Source organism: Dasypus novemcinctus, chromosome 2 (assembly GCF_030445035.2).
Source record: "Dasypus novemcinctus isolate mDasNov1 chromosome 2, mDasNov1.1.hap2, whole genome shotgun sequence".
Lineage (NCBI taxonomy): Eukaryota > Metazoa > Chordata > Mammalia > Cingulata > Dasypodidae > Dasypus > Dasypus novemcinctus.
The window spans coordinates 92,803,141-92,815,155 of record NC_080674.1 but is presented as its reverse complement, the minus strand read 5'-3'; the positions used below and the strand labels follow the sequence as shown (position 1 = coordinate 92,815,155).

Here is a 12,015-nt window from a genome sequence, read left to right as displayed (position 1 = left end):
TGGAGCACCACACACGACACCCCATATATGATGGTGAACTTAATAAATGTTGTGTGCCTTCTGACTGCTCTACTGACTGGCTGTTCCCCCATCTCTCTCTCTCTCTCACCTCCCTATGCTGGTGAAGATGCTGTGAACATTGTTGAAATGACAGCAAAGGATTTAGAATATTCCATAAACTTAGTTGATGAAGCAATGGCAGGGTTTGAGAGAATCGAATCCAATTTTAAAAGTAGTTCTACTGTGGCTATAATGCTATCAAATAGCATTGCATACACAGAAAAGCGTTTTGTGAAAGAAAGACTCAAATGATGTGGCAAACTTTATGGTTGTTTTATTTTAAGAAATTGCCACAGCCACCTCAGCCTTCAGCAACCACTACCTTGATGTCAGCAGCCATCAACATTGAGACAAGACTCTCCACAGCAAAACAATTATACACTGAAGGCTCAGATGATGCTTACCGTTTTTTAGCAATAATGTGTTTTTTAATTAGGGTATGTACATTGTTTTATTAGACATATTGCTATTGCACACTTAATAGACTACAGTATAGTGTAAACATAACTCTTATATGCACTTAGAAACCAAAAATTTCATGTGACTTGTTTTATTGCAGTATTTACTTTATTGTGGTGGTCTGGAACTGGACCTGCAGTATTGCCTAGGTTTGCCTGTAGTTTTATTTTCTACTGTATTCTTCTACTTTAATACTTAAACTCTCATTTCCCGTATGTATACAACTTTGACAAAATGCTCTCTATTATGAAAATGCTTTTTTTTAATGCTGTGCCTTTCTTCATGCTGTTTTTTAATCCTAGAAGGCTCTCATTGCCCGTTTCTGTCTGCTAAAATGTTAGTCATTTTTCCAGGTACATTTTAAACACCATCTTTTTCTTTCAAAAGACTTCAACAGTGGTCTCTGTTGGTGTGAAGTATGAGATTTCCTTTGAGGGCCGATAGCATTAGAGGATACTTTAATACTCTGTATTCTGCTAGTTATATACATGTCTGTATCACTAGTTGAGGGGTTCTTAACAAGGGGTCCATGAGCTTGAAGTGAAATTCAAAACAAAACATTATTTTTGTGGGGATGTGTTGGTATGGATGTGATATATTTCTTAGATAATACACAGTATAGTGTGGACTTAATAAGGGGTCCATGGTTTTCACCTGACTGGGGCAGATGAGTCCATGGAACAAAAAAAAGATTAAGAACCTCTGCTTTTGTTGTATTGTAAACCCCTTCAGAGCAGTATCAAATCTTATTGTAGGAAAGTACTTTATAGAAAGGCCAGAGGCTTTACAGTCATATAGACCTGAATTTGCATTGAATCTCTGTCACTTACTTAATTGCTTTGTATAATTGAGCAAGTTTTCAATCCCAATGAGTCTCAGTTTCCCCATTTGTAAAATTAGGAAGGTAGTACTTTCCACAGTGGTTGTATTAAATAAAGAATTTAGGATTTGAAGATATTTGAAAGTGCCTAGCATTAAATGTAGGTTTTTTCCCTTCTCTCTCATCTTTATTCATTTTTGTATTCCCCTGCATTTTCTTGAACATAGCAAGTGGTCTCTAGTGTTTGTTGACATTAAGCCCTGGATGGGAATAGGTTACAGTAGATATATATTGATACTGTACCAACTGTACATATATTTCCTTGGAATGCTTTCATGAGGAGGTAAGACAGTAGCAACTCCCTATCACTTCATGTTTTCAGATTGTAGTTGGTAATTGTGCATTATTGTGCTTTCTCATTATATTTGTGTGAATATTATATGAGCATTATAAAACTTGTAAGCTATTTTTTATAGTAGCCCTTGGAAGGATATTGATATAGTTATTTATATTTAAGGATGACTAAAATGTGAGGAAATTTAAGTGACTTCTTGAGCTATTAATATTAATATTTGGACTCAAAACCTTTGGGTTATGAAAATTTTCAGGTCTTCACGAGCTTTCAATTACTACCCCTTCCATTTCTTAAGTTAACTTTAAATGAACTCTCTTTTTAAAGGTTCATCTTTAGTGGCATAGAGAATTCTGGTTTGCTTATTTCATTAAGTCTTCAGAACTTAAGTTCCATATGTTCTTTTGTTCATTTTTTGTCTTTTGGTTTTTTTCTTCTGTACTGGACATCTTCAAATTAGATTTTGGTCATTAGCTTCATTTGACATTAAAAGAAAATGTCAGTTAGAAAGCCACCTCTTTTAGAGTTGTTGTGAAACTGTTTGTAGAAAATGTATGCATTTCTTGCATTCCTTGTTAGACTATCCTGCTTTTAATTCTCAGAGTTGATCAATCCTGTGCTCCAGTGCTTGAAGATTTATAGCAGCGCATCCTTAAAACGTTTCTTCTGCTCTCACTGAATGCATTGCTCCATTTTAAGTCACTTGACATCTGTTGCTTGGATAGTCTTTTCTCATTTATTCAAATGGCTAACAGACAAAATAACTTTTTTTTTCCTCTTTTCTCAAGTGATTGATTACAAATCTAATAATCTATGCATAGTCTTTAATTGTTAAGATTTGTCTTTGTTTGGGGGCAGTTTGTGAAGTGTCTTAACATTTTAAAATAACCCAATCCAGAAGTTGCCAAGCTGACTTGTGGCAGATTTCTGAGGTATTTCATGAGGTCTTGGAATTCATGTATGCATTGCGTTGCCTGTACACCATATAAATAACTGCACGTACACACGTATTCTGCTATTTTTTCATTTAAATCTATAGATGATATTATAATGGACAAATATACTTATTTTGCAGTATTCTTAGGAGCTGTCTTCTATTTTCTCAAAATATGCCAAGTACAACTGTTACTGTGGTAAGTCTAGAAAATTGTCCGTAGTTGAAAAAGGTATTCTTATATGAAGAAACAATGGAACTACAGATATAATCCATTTAGTCTGCCTTTGGAATTCTGCCTTAACTTGAATGTTCTCTGTAGTGATATGAAAATCTGCCCATTTTGAAAAAGCAGGAAATTACATTTCATAATAACTTATTAACCCAGTCACTTAATTTGGAGTCTTTTGGCTGCAAAGTACATTATGTTTATAGATATAAACTGCTTTCTTTGTATATGTTAAACTGGTAAAGATCACAGTACTTTGCTGCCTTTTTTCAAGACTTTAATAATAATTCTGTATGAATATTTCAAACTATTCCATATCTAAGAGCAATGATTTTCTGTTGTGTATATAGAATAAACATAGTGAATATGGAATTAAAGGAAAAGAAAATAAGACAAGTTATAATGGCAATGTTACAGAAAGGATCCCTTTATCCATCACTCTTTGCAAGATATAAAATATAGTAAATTTTTTTTGAAAAACGAAAGCAACATTTAAAAAGCCAAAGTGAACTAACTTTTGTATAATGATGGTAATAATAATAGTTAGCATTTATGTAGTAGTTGCTATGTGTTAGATGTTTTACACAGCATATTGTAGTAGGGATTATGTCACTTAATTTTCATAATAGCTTTTGCGAAGTAGACACAATAGTATTCCTATATGTGCGTAGGGTAGATGCATATATAGATGAAGAAACTAAAGCTTTGAGAGGTTAATAACCTGTCCAAGGTTATCAAACATCTAATGTGATAGATAGAGCCAGAACTCAAACTCAGATCTCCATAATTGAAAGTACATGCTTTAAACCATAACACTGAACTGCCTCTTGGTGTATAAACTAAAATATTAATTAGGTTTCTATGTTTATGGATTTTAAAAAATTGCATAAAATTATAGGAAGCAACATGTTAGCAAAATATTCAGCTGGCACTACGGATGCTAAAATTTGTTTTCTCCAAAACCAGATGATCTCTAAGGTATTTTATCTACTTAATTTTCTAAAATTCTTTATTTTAGTGACTTGTAATAAGATTTAATCTGTGAAATGGTTGATTTATGAAAATTCTAAGGCAGTGTAGAAGAAAATGAAGTGCCATGTGTTTGATTCAATAAACATTTTATTAGCAAATACCCATTTTATGTTTGACATTGTGCTAGATTAGATATAGGAACTTGATATTATAAGATACCTTTAGAGAAGGTTATAAAACCAAATGTACAAAGGCACCATAGATTCCTTTTAATTGCTTAGAAGACTTTCTGGTAATGAAGGAGTTAACTTAATTTCCTTAGTCATTTTCTTCCCCTCTGCCTTTTTTTTTTTAAAGATTTATTCTATTTTACTTATTTCTCCCCACCCCCTTGTTTGCATTTGTTGTGTGCTGGTCTTTTTTTTTTTTTTTTAGGAGGCATTGGACCTCCCATGTGGGAGGTAGGTGCTTAATTGCTTGAGCCACCTCCACTCCCTCTGTTTTCCTTTTTTGGACTTAAATATTCTGTTTGTAGGTAGGAAGACATGGGATAGCTTAAAATACTTTCAAAATGCTATTATACTTTAAAGTATATAGATATAGGTTAATACATGCTATAAAAATGAAATGTTTTTGTGGTTTTAGAACTTATATATGAAGCTTAGTTTGAGATTCAAATACTAAAATTTGGGGAGTGGTCTGGATCTTTAATGAAGTATAATTTTTATATTTTGAATATCTTAGTCATCAATTCTCTTTTACCTGTTAAGATAATTTACAGTTAGGTCATTCTAAGGCTTCTTTCATTATGTTATTTTTCTTAAAAGTTAGGCTTGTTTCCTGTTTTGGTCTAAATGTCTCTGTCTAGATTGACTAAATCGGGGATTCTTAAATTTGGATCCACATGGGTTAAATTATTTAAAAACTTTATGTATTTGATTTTTGTTTCCCTGGGGGAAGAAGAGAGTCATAGCTTTTGTAACATATTCAAACGTGTCCATTTACCTGTAAAGGTAAGGGTCACTACTCCAATTTTTAAGGTCCTTGAAAGTAGTTTGAGTATTATAAGTTCTAAATTCTGTTTTCACTGTGTCTGTCATATTGTTTTGTAGATGTTTAATGTAATATTGAATGCATGGATATGTGGTTCTCAGTTTCTGAATACCTCATTCTTCTTAATTCATTATAGCTTATATTTGCCAGGCATAAATTGTTCTGACTACATTCCCATTGGTGTTTTCCCACTTCATCTCTGTTTCTGCCTCTTATCAAATCAAGTCCTATATTTTTATTTTAGAGCCCAAGTCAAGATTTATTGTAACTGAAATTTCTCTTTAATAGTAAGTTTTTCCCATTATGATCAGTGTTTTTTTCAGCACTGATATGTGGTCTTTAACAACAGATCATGCTTTGTGGTAAAAGCAGTGTTTACCTGCCTCCTAACATGATTTTCTGCATGACTCCTTGAATAAGTGTACCTTCTCTCTCTCTCTCTCTCTCTTCATTTTTAGGTCCTAGGGCCAGGGATTGAACCCTGGACCTCGTACATGGGAAGCTGACGCTCAACTACTGAGCCACGTCAGCTCCCCTGAGTTGCTTGTTTTTTTATTTATAGGAGGCATTGGGACCAAACCTGGGACCTCTGATGTGGGAAGGAGGCATTCAACTGCTTGAGCCACATCTGCTCCCAAGTGTATTTTTTCATTCCTTTTATACATGTTTAATCTCAATATTTTTGTAATTGGTTAATGTTTTCATTATGAATGTTCTCAAGGATAGAGAAGAATTGTTGGACTAAAAAAATGAACATTATTGTAGTTTCTACCTAGATCTAACAATTATTAACATTTTACATATTTTATCTTTGGTACACATACAAGCATACTTATTAATTTTTTAAAAGATGTATTTATTTATTTCTCTCCCTTTCCCCCTCACCCCGCCTCCGCTGTTTTCTGCTCTCTGTGTCCATTCGCTCTGTGTTCTTCTGTGTCCGCTTGCATTCTTGTCAGGGGGCACCAGGAATGTGTCTCTTCTTGTTGCGTCATCTTCCTGCGTCAGCTCTCTGTGTGTGTGGTTCCATTCCTGGGTGGGCTGTGCTTTGGTCGCCTGGGGTAGCTCTCCTTGTGGGGCATACTCCTTGCGCATGGGGCGCCACTACATGGGGGGAACCCCTGTGTGGCATGCACTCCTTGCACACGGCAGCACTGTGCGTGTGCCAGCTCACCACATGGGCCAGGAGGCCCTTTGTATCGAACCTTGGACCTCCTATATGGTAGGTGCGCTCTCTGTCAGTTGAGTCACATCCACTTTTCCATATTTTGTTTTATTGTGCTTCACTTTATTGTGCTTTGCAGATAAATGCTTTTTTTTTTTTTTGACAAATTGAAAGTTTATACCAACCCTCGATTGAGTAAGTCTGTTAGCACCATTTTTCCAACTGCATGTGCTTACTTTGTGTCTCTGTGTCACATTTTTATATTTCTTGCAATATTTCGAACTTTTTTATTATTATTATATCTGTTATGGTGATCTGTGATGTTAATATTGTAATTGTTTTGGGTCACCACGAACCATGTCCATATAGGAGAGCAAACTTAATTTGATGTTACTATTGTAATTGTTTTAGGGTGCCACGAATCACACTTGTATAAGATAACACACTTAATTTGTAAGTGTTCTGTGTATTCTGACTGCTCTGATGATGGGCCTTTTCTCTGTCTCTTTCCTTCTCTTCAGGCTTCCTTAAAACTTGAGAAAAAGCAATCTTGAAATTAGTCCAATAAATAATCCTACAATGACCTCTAAGTATTCAAGTATAAGGAAGAGTCGCACATCTCTTAATGTAAATCAAAAGTTAAAAATGGTGAAAACTTAGTGAGGAAGGCATGTTGAATGCCCAGATAGGTCGAAAACTAGGCCTCTTGTGCCAGACAGCCGAATTGTGCATGCAAAGGAAAAGTTCTTAATGGAAATGAAAGAGCTACTCCAGTGAACAAATAAGCCACCTCCATGACATAAAATGAAAGTGAAGCAGGAAGTGCTGATGTAGAAGCTGCAGCAAGTTATCTGAATACCTAGCTAAGATAATTGATAAAGATGGTGGCTACATTAAACAATGTAGATTAAACAGACTTTCAGTGTAGACAAAGCAGCTTTCTACTGGAAGATGCCATCTCAGACTTGTTAGAAAGGAACAGTCAGTGCCTGAGTGCAGCGCTTCAAAGAACAGCCCCTTGTTAGGGACTAACATCTGGTTAAATGCATTACTGGTTAAAGCCAACTCTCATTTACCATTCTGAAAATCCTAGGGCCCTTAAGAATGATACTAAATCTATTCTGCCTGTGTTCTGTAAATGGAACAACAGTGCCTGGATGATATTACCTTTGTTTACAACATGGTTTACTGAATATTTGAAGCCCATTGTTGAGACCTACTGCTCAGGAAGAAAAGATTTCTTTCAGATTATTACTGCTTATTGACAGTGTTACCTGGTTATCTAAGTGCTTGCTCATATGAGATGTGCAATGAGATTAATGCTGTTTTCATGCCTGCTAACACAACATCCATTCTGCAACTCATGGATCCAGATGTAATTTCAATTTTCAAATCTAATTATGTATGAAATATATTTTGTAAGGCTGTAGCTGCCATGGACAGTGATTCCTCTCATGGATCTGGGCAAAGTAAATTGAGACCCTTCTGGAAAGGATTCACCATTCTTGATGACATTAGGAACATTCATGGTTCATGGGGGGAGATCAAAATAACCACCTGAACAGGAGTTTGGAAGAAGTTGATTCCAACCTGCATGGGATGACTTTGAGGGATTCAGGACTTAAGTGGAGGAAGTTACTACAGATGTGGTGGAAATAGCGTGAGAACTAGAATTAGACATGGAACCTGAAGATTTGACTGAATTTCTGTAATCTCATGATAAAACTTTAGTGGATGAAGAGTTGCTTCTTGTGGATGAGCAAAGAAAGTGGTTTCTTGAGATGGAATCTACTGGTGAAGAATGCTAGAACGCTGATAATACATGGTTTACAATATTCCATAAATTTAGTTGATGAAGCAGTGCAAGGGTTTGAGAGGATGGACTCCAATTTTAAAAGAAGTTCTACTGTGGGTATAATGCTATCAAACAGCATTGCATGAATAGAGAAATGAAAAGAAGAGTCAATTGATGTGGCATACATCGTTGTGTCTTAATTTAGGGAATTGTCACATCCGTCCCAACCTTCAACAGTCACCACCCTGATCAGGCAGCAGCCATCAACATGGCAACAAAAGATTAGTACTTGCTGAAGGCTCTGATGATGGTTAGCGTTTTTTAGCCATAACGTGTTTTTTAAATTGTTATTTACATTGTTTTTTTCAACATAATGCTACTGCACACATAAGACTTAGTATAGCGTAAACATAACTTTTATGTGCACTGGGAAACCAAAAAACCCTGTTGACTTGCTTTATTGAGATACTTTATTGTCGTCTGGAACCAAACTCAAAATATCTTCGAGATATGCCTGTAGTTTTTTCTGAAAAGCAGGTTGCATACATCATAACATGCCTAATATTTTAGCCTGTATCTACTAAGAATATTATCATAACTATGATACTATTGTCATAACTAAGAAAATTGACATTAATTTTTTATCATCTGATATCTTCCTCACTTCAAAAAATTATTTCAGAATAGAAAATCTGTGGTCTATTTTGGTATATAACACATTACCTAGTGTGTTGGGTATTTAGTAGATTATCAATGTGTGTATCAATGGATTTTTTTTCTGTTTTGTAGTTTAGCATTTAGAGTATTTAAGAGTTAGAAACAACCTGAAAGTCCGTTGTAAATTTGGTGCTTTTCAGATAAAGAAAGTGAGATGTAGACCTATTTATCGTGTAAGAGCTAGAATTAGAATCCAGGTCTCTCTTTACCAAAATTTTCATTCATAACTTGGGCCTTGTAAAGATATATACAAAGTCTTAGGGTCTTTGAATTCAACTGTTTTACAGAGGAAACATTCTTTTCTGAACATTTCACTAAAAATTGGTGTTTGTGTCTGTCTTGATTTTAAGCATTTAATAAGATTATTTCCTATTTCTAGATTGCTGTCTTTAACATCACATTCTGTAAACTGGAGATTCTTACTGAATTTCATTTATTATTTTGGTAAATTAACAGTCTTCATCAATGATTATTTCCTGCATTTATATTTAAATTTTATAGTTGCTATATTACTTTGGTAAGATTAGGTATGCATATCTTTTTAAAATTGCCATTTTCAATGATATTTTAAATTTTGAGGTATGTCAACCTGGTTTCAGTTATTTTTTAACATAGCCTTTTAAATATGTAAAAGTTAAAAAAATTGATTTTTCCCTAATTCTAATATATTTTCTTCTTTCAGAATTTCACTAATTTATATGCATGTTATATTCAAGATTACTTATGATGGGTTTGCTAAATGAACTACTAGAATAAAGATTTTATATTATTAACCATTTAAGAAATTAAAAATTTCTAGCTATTTTAGCAAGTATGTGCAAATATTATGACTATGATTGATTTCTTTTGTAACATACTAATAATATCTTTTCCCAGGTTATTGTGTGCCACCTTTTATATATTTTTGTATTCATGAAGTTCTATTTAATAAACATGTTCAATTTGCTAGCTGAGAAGTAAAAGCAAAAATTTGTTAAGAATTTTGTGTAATGTAAAATTTTAAAAATCCTTAATGGAAAATAATAGTAGTGTTCTCTTAAATAAGACACTTTTACTTCTGACGGTTACACTTTCTTTCTTACCACAGTAAATCAAGAGGAGTTCATTGCCATTATGACTGGTGACATTTAAAGAATTACAAGGAGAATCACTAAGAATGTTGCAGTTGCCATCTTATACTCTATTTTTTTGCTTGGAGCCATGTAGAAAAGAGAAATCAACAGTTCTTCTTCCTAAAAGGACCAAAAACAGGCATCTTATGTATTTGTATTTTACTACTGTTAAGTTTCTTTGTCTAAAAAGTATTGTTAGTACCTAAATAGTTCTGTTTTCTATTTATAAATAGGTTTTATATAAAGTTTAAAGCATTGAATCATGTGGTACAGATTCTTTGAAGTTTTTTATTTAACGTTAGTAGCCACTTTTATTTTGGTGTACAAGTTTTTCAAATTTTTATTAATAAAATATTTATTTTATTAGTATTTTATAGTTTGGTAAATATGCTTTATTGTTACTATCTGTTGACTCTCAATAGCATCTTTCTTAAATCTTTTCTTTCTATACTTTTGCTAGTTTCTAAATAAAAAATTGAAATACAAATATCAGTAGAACAGCATATTTTTCTATTACATTATATTCAAATTTGACATGCTGTGTTTCAGTACAAGATCACTCAGTATAAGCATAATTCCTTTTTTAAGAATCATGTCTTTTTGTTTATTGGGAAAAAGCATTATAGACCAATTTGCCCTTGTGTATTATATTCTATAACTCTTTTAGTATCTTAGCATAAGTTGTGACAGTTAAATCTGAATATTCCCTTCTTAAACTAATTGAATGAATACAGCTTGAATCATCTAACTTCTTGACAAAGTGAAAGATTTAGATTTTAGAATTTTGATCTGCCAAGATAATTATCATTCAATTAATGTCATAGTGGTGAAAATAAACTGTAATCCACAGAAATAATTCAAGGCTATGTTTCACCCTATTTAGGGGAACATTCTATTCATGAGGAATCAGTTGACAGACTTTCCAGATAATAATGACCTCTTCTGCCTTGCAGAAGGAATGTATGGTAGAGGGGAACAAGTAGCTTTGGAAGAGGTCATAGAGAAATGGTACTCATACTGATCCTTTGTAATAACCTGGTTCCTGTTGGTATTGAGCTCTCCCAAGAAGACAGTTGGGTTGTCTGTTTTAGTGTTCTTCCCTTAGACTTCTTGTTTTAGAATACAGTATAATTTGAGGCTTACATAAAGTTTTATCTTAACAGACATTTAACAAATTCCATAGGGAATAATGTAACAGTGGTAACATTTCAAAGTTATCTAGAAAGCAAGCAAGTTAATTTTGAACCTAGAATAAAACATAATTTCAAATGTGAAATCTGTGTTTATAGTAGAAATAATAACCAGAGCAACCAAGCAGATACTGAAATTAAAAATTTTTTATCAACCTTTCTGAATAATTGCCTTCTATATCTTGATCATGAAGTATATTGATTTAGGGAAATTAATACAGATAAAAATAAATCTATTGGAGCAATAACCCAAAGCTGCTTGTTACCATTTACAAAGGTAAATACTGCTTCTTGGGATACTAGCAAATTTGTTTCTTCAGATTTTTTTTTAAATTCGGGACTTGAACCCAGGACCTTGTATATGGGAAGCAGGCAGGCACTCAACCACTGAGCTACACCCAGTCCCCTCTTTAGCTTTTATTGTAGGTTGAAAAAAGTCCTTACCTCAGTTCTTCATATTTGTGGAAGCTTAGTCTTACAGTAAGATAGAAATTACTTATAATTTTCCAGTGTTAATAACCAGTAGCTGTCAAGTCTAATGAGCTTCCATGCTAAACTGGTTAGTATAGGTGGCAATATAAAGAAAAGAGTGAAAAAGAGGAGAGTGGAGGTTGGTAGTGGTCATATTTATCATGCATTGGTATTTCATGACATGAGAAAATATCTGTTTCTTGCTAAACTTGCTTAGGGCATTGCTCTTCTGGTGTTCTGTGAGCTTTAATAGCTTGGAATTTGTCAGCTAAGATCTTTTCCTTTACCTTTACCTTTGTTAGGAAAACAGATTCTCCTTTCTAAAGAAGCAGTGTATCTATTAGCAGCTCTTAGGATCTAGGAGTAGGCAGTTGGAATGAGGAGGGAAGCAGAAACCATATTTGCTTAAGCACTTAATATGTAGTGTGTAATGTGCTTCACTTATTCTTAATCCCCCCTTTTTTTTTATTCAGGAGGTTCATATAGCACTTCTAATGGAAGGCTTTCAAATGTAGTTGATAGATCCAGACCTTAGTGTTAATGATCTTACATTAGCAAACACCAGTAGAGTGGACAGTGGCAATGGCATCAACTCTTCAAGCCATCTGATGCTAGTCTCTAGAGGTATATTCTATTGGGGGTTTACTAATGACATGTTCTTAGAAGCTATTTTTTACAGTGTTCTG

The 12,015-nt window shown here is 33.8% G+C and overlaps 1 protein-coding gene across 2 annotated transcripts in view; it reads left to right on the top strand.

The window, feature by feature from the left end:
* CETN3 (centrin 3) overlaps nt 1-12,015 on the top strand; it is a 35,693-nt gene that overhangs the window by 12,000 nt on the left and 11,678 nt on the right. The window contains exon 5 of one of the 2 annotated variants that reach the window (XM_058276032.2): nt 9,644-10,037. The exons of the other annotated variant lie outside the window; for it this stretch is intronic. Coding sequence (XP_058132015.1) covers nt 9,644-9,687 — 44 coding nt within the window. The 3' untranslated portion in view covers nt 9,688-10,037. Of the gene's footprint in view, nt 1-9,643; nt 10,038-12,015 lie in introns of those variants that run through there. 2 annotated transcript variants of the gene reach the window in all.